The sequence below is a fragment of the Hippoglossus stenolepis genome, chromosome 11, assembly GCF_022539355.2.
Source record: "Hippoglossus stenolepis isolate QCI-W04-F060 chromosome 11, HSTE1.2, whole genome shotgun sequence".
In the NCBI taxonomy this organism is placed as follows: Eukaryota; Metazoa; Chordata; class Actinopteri; order Pleuronectiformes; family Pleuronectidae; genus Hippoglossus; species Hippoglossus stenolepis.
Genome location: NC_061493.1, coordinates 4,718,563 through 4,731,634, shown reverse-complemented (window position 1 = coordinate 4,731,634; position 13,072 = coordinate 4,718,563). Strand labels below are relative to the sequence as shown.

General features: G+C 40.8%; 1 protein-coding gene across 4 annotated transcripts in view; it reads left to right on the top strand.

The window, feature by feature from the left end:
• The window catches only part of col15a1b (collagen, type XV, alpha 1b), a 54,743-nt gene that overhangs the window by 25,906 nt on the left and 15,765 nt on the right, over nucleotides 1-13,072 (top strand). For all 4 annotated transcript variants that reach the window (XM_035170842.2, XM_035170840.2, XM_035170839.2 and 1 more), the window contains 17 exons: nucleotides 2,413-2,487; nucleotides 3,303-3,401; nucleotides 4,435-4,546; nucleotides 5,179-5,219; nucleotides 5,314-5,487; nucleotides 5,604-5,630; nucleotides 5,735-5,797; nucleotides 5,913-5,990; nucleotides 6,232-6,294; nucleotides 6,391-6,540; nucleotides 10,549-10,602; nucleotides 10,753-10,788; nucleotides 10,932-11,069; nucleotides 11,210-11,269; nucleotides 11,419-11,454; nucleotides 12,074-12,115; nucleotides 12,687-12,749. In XM_035170842.2, the coding sequence (XP_035026733.2) occupies nucleotides 2,413-2,487; nucleotides 3,303-3,401; nucleotides 4,435-4,546; nucleotides 5,179-5,219; nucleotides 5,314-5,487; nucleotides 5,604-5,630; nucleotides 5,735-5,797; nucleotides 5,913-5,990; nucleotides 6,232-6,294; nucleotides 6,391-6,540; nucleotides 10,549-10,602; nucleotides 10,753-10,788; nucleotides 10,932-11,069; nucleotides 11,210-11,269; nucleotides 11,419-11,454; nucleotides 12,074-12,115; nucleotides 12,687-12,749 (1,311 nt within the window). The remainder of the gene's footprint in view (nucleotides 1-2,412; nucleotides 2,488-3,302; nucleotides 3,402-4,434; nucleotides 4,547-5,178; nucleotides 5,220-5,313; nucleotides 5,488-5,603; nucleotides 5,631-5,734; nucleotides 5,798-5,912; nucleotides 5,991-6,231; nucleotides 6,295-6,390; nucleotides 6,541-10,548; nucleotides 10,603-10,752; nucleotides 10,789-10,931; nucleotides 11,070-11,209; nucleotides 11,270-11,418; nucleotides 11,455-12,073; nucleotides 12,116-12,686; nucleotides 12,750-13,072) is intronic.

The following is a 13,072-nucleotide window of genomic DNA, read 5'->3' as shown; positions in this document are numbered from 1 at the left end:
GTTGTGATTTGCCTCGCCACAGGAAGACAAAGTTTTATCGGCCTCCTCACACAGATTGGAAGTAAACAGGAGGTGAAGGTTCGCCCTTGAAACATTTGTTTATGTGTAACCGGGCCCTCAAAATGGGGGAAAAGAAGTGATCTCACAACGACGTTGACAGTGGCATCATTGTAGTTGTCAGACAGGCTGGTTTCAGAATTTCTGAAGTCTTCTGGTATTTTCATATACAGCTGTCTCTGGGTTTTACTCAAACATCCAGTGAGCAGCAGTTCTGTTGACCGAAGTGACTTGTTGATGAGAGAGTTTGGAGGATTGGGGCATTTCTTGTCTTCTGATCTTTGCCAGACCACATGATGGCTGGACACTAACACACTAATGTGTACCATCTCTATAACACAATCTGGACCTCTCTGACCCCCCCCCCCTCTATTCCACATCCTGTGCTGGCTGTGACATGAAGGGAGGAGAGGATGAAGTAGGAAGAGAGAAGGATGATATGTGGAAGGGAGGAGAGGATGGAGGAGTAAAGCAGTAGCAGATGCGGAAGTCGGAGATGTCAACAGGACTGACATGTGGTCAAGGCTCAGTTGTGGTTGGATCAAGGCCTTTGCAGCCAAGTCTGTCAAATGTGATAACGTAGTAGGTTTTCTGCAATATTCTGATGAAGGGAAAAACATATTTGTATGCATGTCATTGAAATAGATATGTGTGAAATGACATTAGAGCATATGAAAAAAGTGAACAACTAAAAACACCCTGCACACTCACACTCACTGCCAGCCCAACGCAAACAGTCCTCACAAAACAAGCTGCTGATCTTGTTGCCATGGTGACTGGATGTGGTCACTCCCACTTCATTCTTCTTTGTTTGGTGTCGCTTGACTTTCTGAGCGGGTTATCTGAAGCGTAGCCACTCAATATGTGCATGCTTAGCAGCAGTCATGTCCAGCCTGAAATATCTGGGTCACTCTGTGTGTGTGTGTGTGTGTGTGTGTGTGTGTGTGTGTGTGTGTGTGTGTGTGTGTGTGTGTGTGTGTGTGTGTGTGTGTGTGTGTGTGTGTTGTCTTGGGCCTCAAAGGAGAGCAGTCATGGTATGGGGCCCTTTTTCATCAGCGTGTGTTTGTATGTGAATGTTGACCACAGGAGTGAACCTCTTTCTCTGTGTTCTCATAGAAGCCATTTAAACCAGTAACATTACTACCGTGCAGTGAGTTTGAGTATTGTAAATGTTTAACATGTATCTCTAGAAATCTGGTCTCCATGGTGACGGTACTGCATTGTGTGTGGGGCTCCTCAGGGAGAGAAAGCAAAGTTTTGAAGATTATATTCCTTTTTTGTTTTACCTAAACTATCTCAGGTAATTACTAAACTCATATTGCATTTGTAATTTGTAAGAAATTAGACTGAAAGCTAATAACGTAAGTCAGTGTGTGAATGAATCACAATATTATTATAAATCCACCTACATTTTGATTTTGGTCTGTTATCATTAATGTCCCATTAACCCCAAACATATGCACATAAAAATCACCACTTTACTCAGATGAAAGGAAAAATCTAAATCAAATTCTCTTCATTGTCTGGACTTTAACTCAATTTAAGATCAATATGAGATTTAGACTATTTCTCCACTTCTTACATTCAGCTCCTGAGAAATCGCCTTCTTCTTGTCTCAGCCTGATCCTTATTTAAAATGCTCTCCCTTCACTAATCTTTATTTGTCTCAAACAATGAGATTCTTGAGATAACATCAAAAAAACTTGGTTGGCGCACACATACACAATATCAGAAATTTGTCTCAGGGATGAAATTCAAGTCTAAAGAAAACCAAGAGAAGCCAGTGAGCACAGCAGAAGGAACATTTGTCTTGGATGTATCTGGTCTCTTTCTCCTTATTTCTCCTATAAGGAGGGTTTAGGAGAAACAGATCAGAATTTAGTCCCCTTCAAATAAGAATACGATTTATTTATTTCAAGACAAAGAAAGGACAACTGCGAGCAGCAAAATCTTCCTCACAACAAGAAGACATTTGGGCCACTGACTGTGGCAAAATGTGTTTATCAAAAAGTGAATCCCTAAATAACCCCAGGATGTCCTGATTGTCAGAGTTAGAAGATATATACAAATGTTGTGTCTGTGGAGTTTATGGTGGTAATTTGTGATCAGCTTCATGGTCCCAGTCAGTTAATCTAAGCATATTGACTCATACTGTATATCATGGTGTTTCCATTGACTGTGCTGATGAGCTCAGTTATAATGTCATTCATCCTTTCTCTCTACAGGCAGAGTGATAACTTATTTACTGTCAACACCAAGATTCCCATCCTAGGAGTCATTTGAAACCTTAAAGTCAGTTTCCTGAGTCAGTTTAAATTGGTTGTTAGTTTTAACACTGTCACTGTGTCTCTCCAGGGCTCCATTCAGCAGCTGGTGATAAAAGATGATCCGAGGGCGGCTGAGGAGCAGTGTGAAGATGATGATCCTTATGTGAGACACACGCACACAGGCACACACCAGTTGCACACAAACACACACGTACACACATACACAATATATGGAGGGAACACACTCTTAAATAACACTTTTAGAGCTAATTGCTGTATCAAAAGATCAGAAGAGAAAAAGAAAAAGTTACACCCCTAAAAAAACAAAACATCCTGGAAGAAAGGAAGGATCAAGGAGGTCATTACATTACACACACACACACACACACACACACACACACACACACACACACACACACACACACACACACACACACACACACACACACACACGCACACACACATACCCATACTGAGAGTGGATCATCTGCCAGTAACAGTTAAAGGAGTTGTTCATAAAATTGGGTAAATGCATCAAAAGCAGCCCCTAGTGGTCAGACTACTTGATAGAAAAAGAAAAGTTAATGGGTTTTTCCACGAAGTGCTAAGAGCAAAGAGGTCACAGTGGTTCTCCTGTGGCTTGAAGGAAAAACTAAGAAGAAATCATGAATTGTGTTTCATAGTAATGGAGAAAATAGAAAATGTCCACATCCACATACCACTACTTCAAAACTACAGGGCTAGATACCTTCAGTGTGAGATCCTCTGTAGATCCAGCCTTTACACTGACAGGTGGACTGTATTTTACCAGTGAATATAATAATTCTTATAGAACTTCATACATGATGTATTCAAAGTAATTAACAATTAAATCAGGTAATTCTCTGTTTGGTTAAACTGGAGCACTATGTCATCTGTGACATCTTGTCGTGAGCCTGTTTTCTGAATCAAGCACTTTGATGTGATGTTTTGACAAAGGCCTCGGGATTCGCCAGCGGAGATGATGCACTGGATGACAGAGAGACAGAGGAGGAAATGACCAAGAACAAACAGGAGAGAGAACATGGCACGGCACAGGTAGGCTGGATTGATGGCATCACTTCACACACATATCTTTGTGCAGTGAATATATTCAGTCTTAAATATTGTATGTGTCCCTGGTAAGTTTGTTGAGGTCACAGCTGCACACCACGTTTATTAAAATGGCGTTATCTTGTGATGCTCTCAGTGTGTGTGTGTGTGTGTGTGTGTGTGTGTGTGTGTGTGTGTGTGTGTGTGTGTGTGTGTGTGTTAGCCTGTTGCATCTGCTGTTATGTGTTGCGCCCCACATCTTATCATCAGAACCCTGAAACAGCTTTCCTTCTGTACGTGCGTATGAGTTTGTATTTCTTCCCTGTTCCGGTGCCATGTTTCATCCTCCCACAAGGAGGAAGCCGGTCTGGCCCCAAACATCCCATAATCAACACTGACCTTGAAGCTTCAAACTAAACTGTCCTTCAAAAGCTGAATAACTATTGCAATCCATTAAAGTCACAGTGAAAGCTTTAGTTTTTCCACCAGAAAACAGTGATGACAATCTTATGTTATTTGATATTATCCTGCAGGATAAAGCTCGGTAAATTAAGGCTTTTCATTTTTCTTTAAATTACCCTTAACTACTGGGTTGTATAAATTTCTAACGATGCTTTATTTCTTTTTTTCTTACAGTTCATTTGTATGGACTGAGTAACCATATGTTGATTATTTTTCTTGCTTGTATTATCACTTTCTTGTTTTTACTCACATTATTTTAGTGGTGTGGCTCTGGATATTTAGATACTGGTCCAAATCTCTGTCAGTCCATTTGCTGGTTCATCACACATGAATGAATCCTTCAACATATCTATGACTTAGTACTTAAGTATTAATAATTAGAACCAAAACCAAAGACCAATCACAATAAGTCTGTTCAACCTCTGACTTTTCCTGTTGCCACAAACAGGATTGGTGCAGGATGCATCCCGACAGACTGTCATGCCATTTCAACATTTCATTATAACTTTTGAGATTGAATTTTGAATATAGATTTTCTGTGACCTACTGACCAACTGATCTTCTCCATCTCTCGTAGGGGGAGGACAGCTTTCCAGTCAGAGCTCCTCCCACTGAGGCTCCGGAGGTGGAGCTTGAAGAGTTTTCTGGTCACATGACACCAACAGAGAGCAATGAAGAAATGATAAGAGGTCAGAATCACATGCCTTGTTTATTTGCTTGTTAGTTTACTGAGACTTCTTCTTCAACATGTTCCTTTCTCTTTGTAAATGTGACCTCTCCAGAAGTAGCTAGAAACTATACATCTGTGCTTCAGGGTCGGCATCACAGCAAAGATCTGAAGTTAATATGTAAAGTCTGTTAAACAGAAATCTAAATATAAGAGAAGCCCACCTGTGAACTGGTGCATCTTAGCATTCCTTTGTTTCCGCTGCTGGGGTACCCTTAAGCAAGGCATGTAAGCTCCCAGCTACTTTAGTCTGGTTAAATAAAGATTAAGGAGCAGTTACTGTTATAAGTATATCCATAATCAATTGAGACAACTGAACACATTTGTTTGCAATAAGAGCAACAAGAGTATAAACCAAAATGCATTTGGATCAATAGCAGATATAGATGTTACAGTTGTAATGAAACCAACACTTGCTCATGCTCTGATTTAAGAACCAAATCTCAGTAACTTCACTGAGAAGCATTTACGAACTGTGACACTCATGTTTCTTTGTGACAATCTGGAGATGTTTGTTAAATGTCAGACGGCAGTTTGGCTGAAGTTACATCACAGGAACTGGTCAGTAAAACATGAGGATGTCTTTGTTAACAGAGCCACACCAGACAGAGGAGGCAGGGGAGAGATCAGGAGACGTAAGTGTCACTGTCAGTCAAAACATTACAACATACATCAATATGTGTTATTACACTTTTAGAAATAATATGAGAGAATTATTTGAATTTCCAGGGTCATGTCAGGCCTGAGATAAAAGGAGAGCGTGGAGATCCCGGACCACCTGGACCACCTGGTCCCCCAGGACCGACCCCTCGACCTGGGCAAGCTCAACCTGGATCAAGAGGGACCCAAGGGCCAGCAGGGACCCCCGGATCCACTGGACTGCCAGGGAGAGATGGGCAGCAGGTGTGTGTGTGTGTTTCCAAACCTTTATTGAACTATTGAGATCATAAGCTCTATCCCTCCTGAATCCTACACTGTTCTTTTTGTGTCACCCACTTTTACCCTTCATTGCTTCACAGGGAAACAAGGGTGATACAGGAGACCCAGTAAGTTATTTAACTCTTTAGTTCTTCTTCAGTCTTCATCAGTATGTTTTTGTGTAACTGTTGATAAATAGACTACAATAACAAGATTGTATTTTCACCTCCAGGGTCAGAGAGGACCTCAGGGATTTCCAGGTTTGGATGGAGAAGCTGGACCAAGCGGAGACAAGGTGCGACTGAAGCCCCCATGTTGCAACTAAACACCTAATCATGAATGTATCTTTGTGTAAAGTGCAGTTTACTTTTATGTTCAACACCAAATGCACTTGGCCTCCCGCCCTACAGGGAGACTCAGGAATCGGTTTACCAGGCCCTCCAGGCCTCCCTGGGCCCCCTGGACCCCCAAGATCACGCAGTGTACCAGTAAGGAACACCGTTCATCGTTCTACCACTTGTGTGTTGATATAATCCAGAATATTTATTGATGGAGTCAAAGTGAAGGACAAGATGGTTGAAGCGTAACTGAGCTCTCCATGTGTGTGTGTGTGTGTGTGTGTGTGTGTGTGTGTGTGTGTGTGTGTGTGTGTGTGTGTGTGTGTGTGTGTGTGTGTGTGTGTGTGTGTGTGTGTGTGTGTGTGTGTGTGTGTGTGTGTGTGTCTTTTAGTATGGAGCAGATGCTCTGGGTTCTGGCTTTGAAGACTTGGACAGTGACACTGAACTCATCAGGGTAAGATAAGAACAGATAATAACCAGTGAGGTGGATGACATAGTCTGATACTTGAATTTACACAGTTGAAAAAAATAATCATTCTCCCTCTCCCAGGGTGCTCCTGGTCCACCAGGGCCTCCAGGGCCTCCTGGTCCCTCTGGATCTAGCATGTTACCTGACACAGCTGAAGGCCTCCCCTCTGGTCACGATGGCCCCTCTGGTGTCCCCGGAAGAGACGGGGCCGCAGGCAAACCTGGAATACCAGTAAGTCACCGATACCAGAGGACATACAGTGTTAAACTTACAGTGTATTCTGTTTCAAATACATGGGACGAAGTAAAACCTAAAATCAGAAAGTGTATTTTCATTGTAAATATGAGGCATGTAACAGTCCTGGAGTGTTGCTTTATGATTTAGTTCTTTATATAGAGGCACACAGAGGCTGCTCTTGGAGCTACAAACACATTTCATTGAGTTTACAGCTTTAAAATCGGATGATGTTTCAAATAATGCTTCAAAAGACAGTCCACCCTGATGATGAGGATGAACAGACACGTGTCACATGTCTTCATTCTGCATTTGCTTTCAAAATCTCTGAATTGTGCATTAAATGATAAGACAAAAGGTTTTACTGACTGGAGCTTTTATCCTTTACTGAACATTGTGACCACAAACTGATCTCACTGGAAAACACTCACTTCTCAAATGTAATAACACCACAAACACTGATGTCTTATCAAGCAGAGGAGGATTTACTGACACAGACTGAAGACATAGAAATACCAATGAAGAACAAATAAAAGCTTTTTGAGTTCCAGTTTGCCTGTAAAAGTTTCACCTCCGTAGAAAGTTGTGCTTTCTGTCTTACAATTACATTATGTGTGAAAACCTTTTCTTCCCCTTCATGTTATACTTGTGTCTGTCTATCTTTTATCTTTGTAATCGTTATATATTGTGTGTTTTTATTCAAGCATATAGTTGTATATGCTTTTTATAAATCTTTTTTTGTTTTCCAGTTAAAATTCACCTTAAAGGGATAGTTCACTCATTATCTACTCCCCACTGGGCCGATGGAGGGGTGGGTGAAGTGTGTGAGTGCACAAAACACTTTTAGAGTCTCAGGGGTAAACAGAGTAGCAGCTGAATCTAATACAACTGAAGTTACTGGTGACTCCTTCTTCATACTCAAGAAAAAAAAGAAAAAAAAAGAACATAACATGCCTCCATACTGCTCGTGGTGTTTAAGCCCAAAACTCCACTACCGGAAGTAGTGATGCTAACACACACCCCGCGCATGCCCTTGGGCGAGAGCTTGATGTCGGGGCCGACACTTGGATGACACCACACGAGCAGTATGGAGGCATGTTGTGTTTTTTCTGTTATTTTTATTACGTTTGAAAAATGTATCTCCAGTAACTTCAATTGAATCGGATTTGGCTGCAACGCTGTTTACCCGAGACTCCAGAAGTGTTTTGTGGACTCAAACACTTCACCCACCCCTCCATCGGCATAGTGGTGAGTAGATAATAAGTGAATTTTAATTTTTCTGTGAACTATCCCTTTAAGTTGGATGGATGCTGGAAGTAGTAATGCTGAGGGGGCCGCAGCACCGTCTGCAATACAAAAAACTAAACAGACCAATGCAATTAAAACTTTCATTTCATTTTGTACAAATAATAAGTAATAAGAAAATATTTTTTGAATAATATTTTGTGTAATCCAATCACAAATGTGGAATGTGTTGTACTAAAATGTTCTAAAACTGGTATAACACATGAATAATAATATATACAAAAATTGGCCAGTCAAATTAGTTTGTTTGACTTTCTCTCAGTATCACAACCTGACTGACTTCCAGTGTTCCTGTTAGTTTGTCTTTTCTTACAACACACTTGATAAGTGTTTGTGTGTTTCATGGTCTTTTAATCTCTCTCCACCTCTGTTCCCACATGTCACTCCTTAATATCCTCACCAATCTTTATCCTGCCCACATCTCGTCCCTGTTCTTCATCTCCGACTCCCCTCCCACCACCTCGTCCTCCTCTCCGCTCTCGTTTCAGATGATAGAGGATTGGTTTAGTGGTTCTGGGCCCGATGAGTCAGGTTTGAGCTCAGAGTGGTCCTCGGACCTCGGCTCAGACCTCGGCTCCGGTTTCAGTTCTGGGTTCAGCTCTGAATCCGGTTTGGCCTCTGGGTCTGGGCTTGTCTTCGGGTCTGCTTGGGGTTCAGGCGAGGTATACGGTCGTGGGTTTGCTTGTAAACCAGCGAACACTAAAAGGCAGAAATACAGTCAAGAGACAGTGCATTGAGGCAAAGTGAAAAAATAAACAATCACAATGCTTTATATCATTTGATTGAGACCACATGCCCCAATGCTCTGCCCAATGACTGTAGATTATCTTCCACCATGTTGTCCTAACCACTGAATGGCAGCTGAAATTGTATTTACCCAGGCGACTGAAGTGTGTGTGTGTGTGTGTGTGTGTGTGTGTGTGTGTGTGTGTGTGTGTGTGTGTGTGTGTGTGTGTGTGTGTGTGTGTGTGTGTGTGTGTGTGTGTGTGTGTGTGTGTTAGTTTTGGGTTCATTCACTTCCAGTTCACATGTTGTCATCCCCAAATGAAACATTTCAGCATGAAGTTTCACTTTACATGACAAAGTGACTGAGCAGTGAGGAAGTGACCTGAGACTTTCTGAATTCATAACCTCAGCATCAGCTGCCTTATGCTCTTTTTCTCCAACATGGTGAAGAAACAATTCTGCCTTTTGTTCTGGTCTGTCTTGTTTTCTCTTTTTGCATATTGTTGTATGTTGGCTGCTCTCTACCAAGGTGCACTGATGTGCTGAGATATTACTTTCAACCACGGTCATAACAATCCTACAACAGCTCCTTATTGTGTGTTTTAGTTTTATGAAGTGGTGAGAATACTTTTATTATTTACAAGAAAATGTTGGACAAAACCAAAGAGTGGCCTCAGAGGGAAACCCATAAACCCGATTTTTCACAGCAGAGCATGAATATGCAGATGCCCTGAGAGACAATCATTTTTTTTTGCCCAGAATCTATTTTTTCTATTTTTTTTAACTTTATTTATTTCATCTTATTTTAAATGATTTTTTCAATGATGTGAAAACCATATAATCGCACATTGGCAATGTAGAGCCGACACATCACACACATTACAAGATTAAATTTGCAGACAATAAAATAAATTGGGCATGACAGTAAAAAAAAAGTAAAATTACTAAAAGAATAAAATTATATAAAAATATATAGTATAAGTAAAGTAAAAACATTACTTTTTTGTTGTAATACTCATTTTGGCCACATGAGGCTGCCATTCACCACTCACTAAGTCTGAACAGGTCTTGAAGCAGTCATGTTTTCTCAAAGGGGATTTGTAATTTCCTCCATGAACTTTAAACACAAGTTATGTGTGAGCAAATTCTGCAAATTCATTTCATATCTTTGTTCTGGCTAGAATTGTGTTTTAAATTGTTCTTTTCACGCATTAAAAAAATTATCCAAACATAAAAATAAAAATAAAAACTCAGGGCTTCTGCATAAATGTGCCCAGCAAATGTTGAAGGGGCAGTAGAGATTTGGAGTCACCAAGATGATTGAGATGCATCCTAAAGATTCTCACACACACACAGACTTATTTAAATGATCTGTGCATCAAATTCATCAGTGTCCCTTAGAACTGAGAGTGATACCAGAGAAACCTGAGGCCCCTGGTACACGGAAGAAACAGAAACATTGCTGTACTTTGGTCTGCTACTGCTTGGTTAAAGGAATACACTGATCTTTTCACCTTTCATTTTAAGTGATGAGACAATATCATCCTTCCCTCTTCCATTCCTGACGCCACTGCTTCACGCTGCATTTCAGCTGAATCAAAATAAGCTCAGTATGGTGTTCATTACAAAATAAATGTTAATTAAATGGCAGAAAAAAAGTAATGATTAAATGCAGCCAATGCCATTGATTTCTGTCAGTTGGTAAAATTTAAATTTTATATATGATACAACACTTAAGTCTTAACATTGTTGGAGTGTGAGCATGTTGTATTGTGGTGTGTTGAGGAGATGCAGAATAGTGTTGGAATGGATGATCTCATCACTTAAGGAAGCTCACTGTATTCTTTTACATTGACATGCTGTCATCTTTGAGCTCAGTGATGGCCAATGAACAGCTCACTATCAAATCGTGCTATTTCTGTACTATCCTATTGTCTGTGAAGTGTCACTGATTTATTTACTTTGTGTGTCCAGGGTCCAGCAGGAAAGGATGGGGTTCCAGGTCTACAAGGAGCTGGGGGAGAGAAGGTATGTTCATCCAGATAGATGGGGTTCTGGCCCGGGAGCTTGCTGAGCTCCAGCCCATCGTCTTGGTTTACATCTTTGCTAAAAGTCATGAAGTTCTCCAGAAATAATCTGGATCTAATCTAATTTGTTCTTCCTTCTTCACATCATCAGGGTGACCAAGGGTTAACTGGGCTACCTGGGCCAAAGGTAATGTACTAACTCAAAGTAAATGAAAACACCATGTGTATATTACCCCCGATTGTTTTTTCAGTTTAGAACAAATCAAAGGACAATGTTAACTGGGCAGATTTTGCTAATAGTAGTCTGCCTTTTTCTCTTTCTCTCTGCAGGGTGAATGTGGCTCTCTGGGAACAGCAGGGCTCCCGGGGGCCCAAGGGCCCAGTGGCCCACAGGGGGAGAGAGGCCTAATAGGTCCCCCAGGACTGCCTGGACCCCCTGGACCTCCAGCAACCAAATTCTTTGTAGAGGTGACACTATTTTTATGTCTACCACCTACACATGCACATCCCTGCTGCTACACAGACTTTCACCAAGCTAAGAAGGAAACAATAAGAGAAGAACAACAAATAACATTAAAATGTCATACTGATATTCATTTTGTTGTCAGGATATGGAGGGATCAGGGAAGAGTGACATGCTCCTTGGAGCTGGAGTGAAAGGCCCACAGGTCAGTGTGTGTGTGTGTGTGTGTGTGTGTGTGTGTGTGTGTGTGTGTGTGTGTGTGTGTGTGTGTGTGTGTGTGTGTGTGTGTGTGTGTGTGTTATTATGCTATCTGTATTGTATCATGACAGTAAATGTTTTGTGTTTTTCTCCCAGGGTCCTCCTGGTCTACCTGGCCCACAAGGACCTGAGGTAATCTATTAATGAAGCTTAATTAGAAGTACTCATTAAGCTTTGAGACGGTAGCTCGTATTGTAGTATATTTTAAACAGGGCATAATGCTCTAGGTCTATCTTTCATTTTGTGAAGAAAGTTAAAATGTCAAGAATAAATTGAACTCCTCTCGTCCATCAAACCCAGTTAGAGGTGTGATTGACAGATGTGTGAGCTGCCAGAGGGATACATGTGGGTGTAGTAGCCACCAATAACCTTGTATTTGTCCATGAGCGGCTAATTCAGTTTGCACGAATGTGGCCTCCTCTTCCAAGCTTGTGTGGTTTAATCTTCTAAACAGACGTTGTGCTATACTGATATTACCACAGTGTTTTTACGCTAAAAGCGACAGAATGTACTTGTTACTAAAACCGATCAGGCAGTCATGTGCACTAATGTTAGTTAGTTCTCAGCATTTAAACCTTATTCTTGATAACGAAAATGAAAAATAAATACTGTATATATGGTTCTCCTCTTATTTGGTTTGACTTTATTCTCAACATTTCAACTTTATTCGCTAAATGCTTAATTTTCATATACATGATGTATTGCTCCTTCTTGTTCACTGGTTTAAGATACTCCCTCATGTCTTCTGCAGGGTGAGGACGGAGCCCCTGGATCTCCAGGGATCTCTGTCAAGGTCAGTTCATTCTCAACTTTTTTTTTGTCATACAGCGTATGATTTCCTCTCCTTTCTGTCAGTCAAGTGGTTTTTATTGTTAGTTATTATAGTTTTGTCATTCTTTATGATTTTGAGGGTGCACTGATACAAAGGGCGAGGGATTAAGAAGCATTTCTAGTTATTTGTGAGATGCAATTATATATATATATATATATATAATATAGCTGCATTTCATTTATATCTTTTCAGTGCAAACTTTGAGTTACTTCAGTCTGAATTTGTGCTTTTCATGTATTAACATTCATTTGAGTCACAGAGGAAATCACTAGTTTCTCTGAGATAATCCTTCAATAAAAGCCCAGAAGGTCATTTGAAAACACTTAGCGCTGCTCTGACTCTAGTTTCTGAATCCTCAGACACTTCAGTCTGACTGAAAAAAATATTCCATCCACTGCACACAGTACGCTGCAATTTAACGTTTAGAAATAAATAAAGAGAAACTGAACATGACCTTTGAGAACCGAATGTTTGCTGATGCACAAGAAGCATTGACTGAGGTTGCCACTCCTCATGCTGTGTGTGATTTCAGGGTGAACCAGGAGACCCAGGAGCAGAGGGTCTTCATGGTCCTGCTGGACTACCAGGGGTTCGGGTAAGGGGAATTACCAGGGGGCCAATTCAGATCATTTGGCTTCATGTCCATCTTTATATACAGTCTATGGTCAACAGCCCCAATATGATAGTTAAATGTTTGGCACGAAATTGTGTGCATTTCATTAGGTATATTCATCACAAAGGAACAGGAACGACCCATGTTAATGACCAAAACAGCTTGAATGTAGCAAGGCAGTTAACTAGTAGGAAACTATTAGCTGGTTTTGGTAGTAGCTCATGTACCATGTCAAACTGTGGACATGTGTTTGTTCATTTATTAATAAGCCACTATGGTGCATTTACTGCTCTGAACCAGCTGCT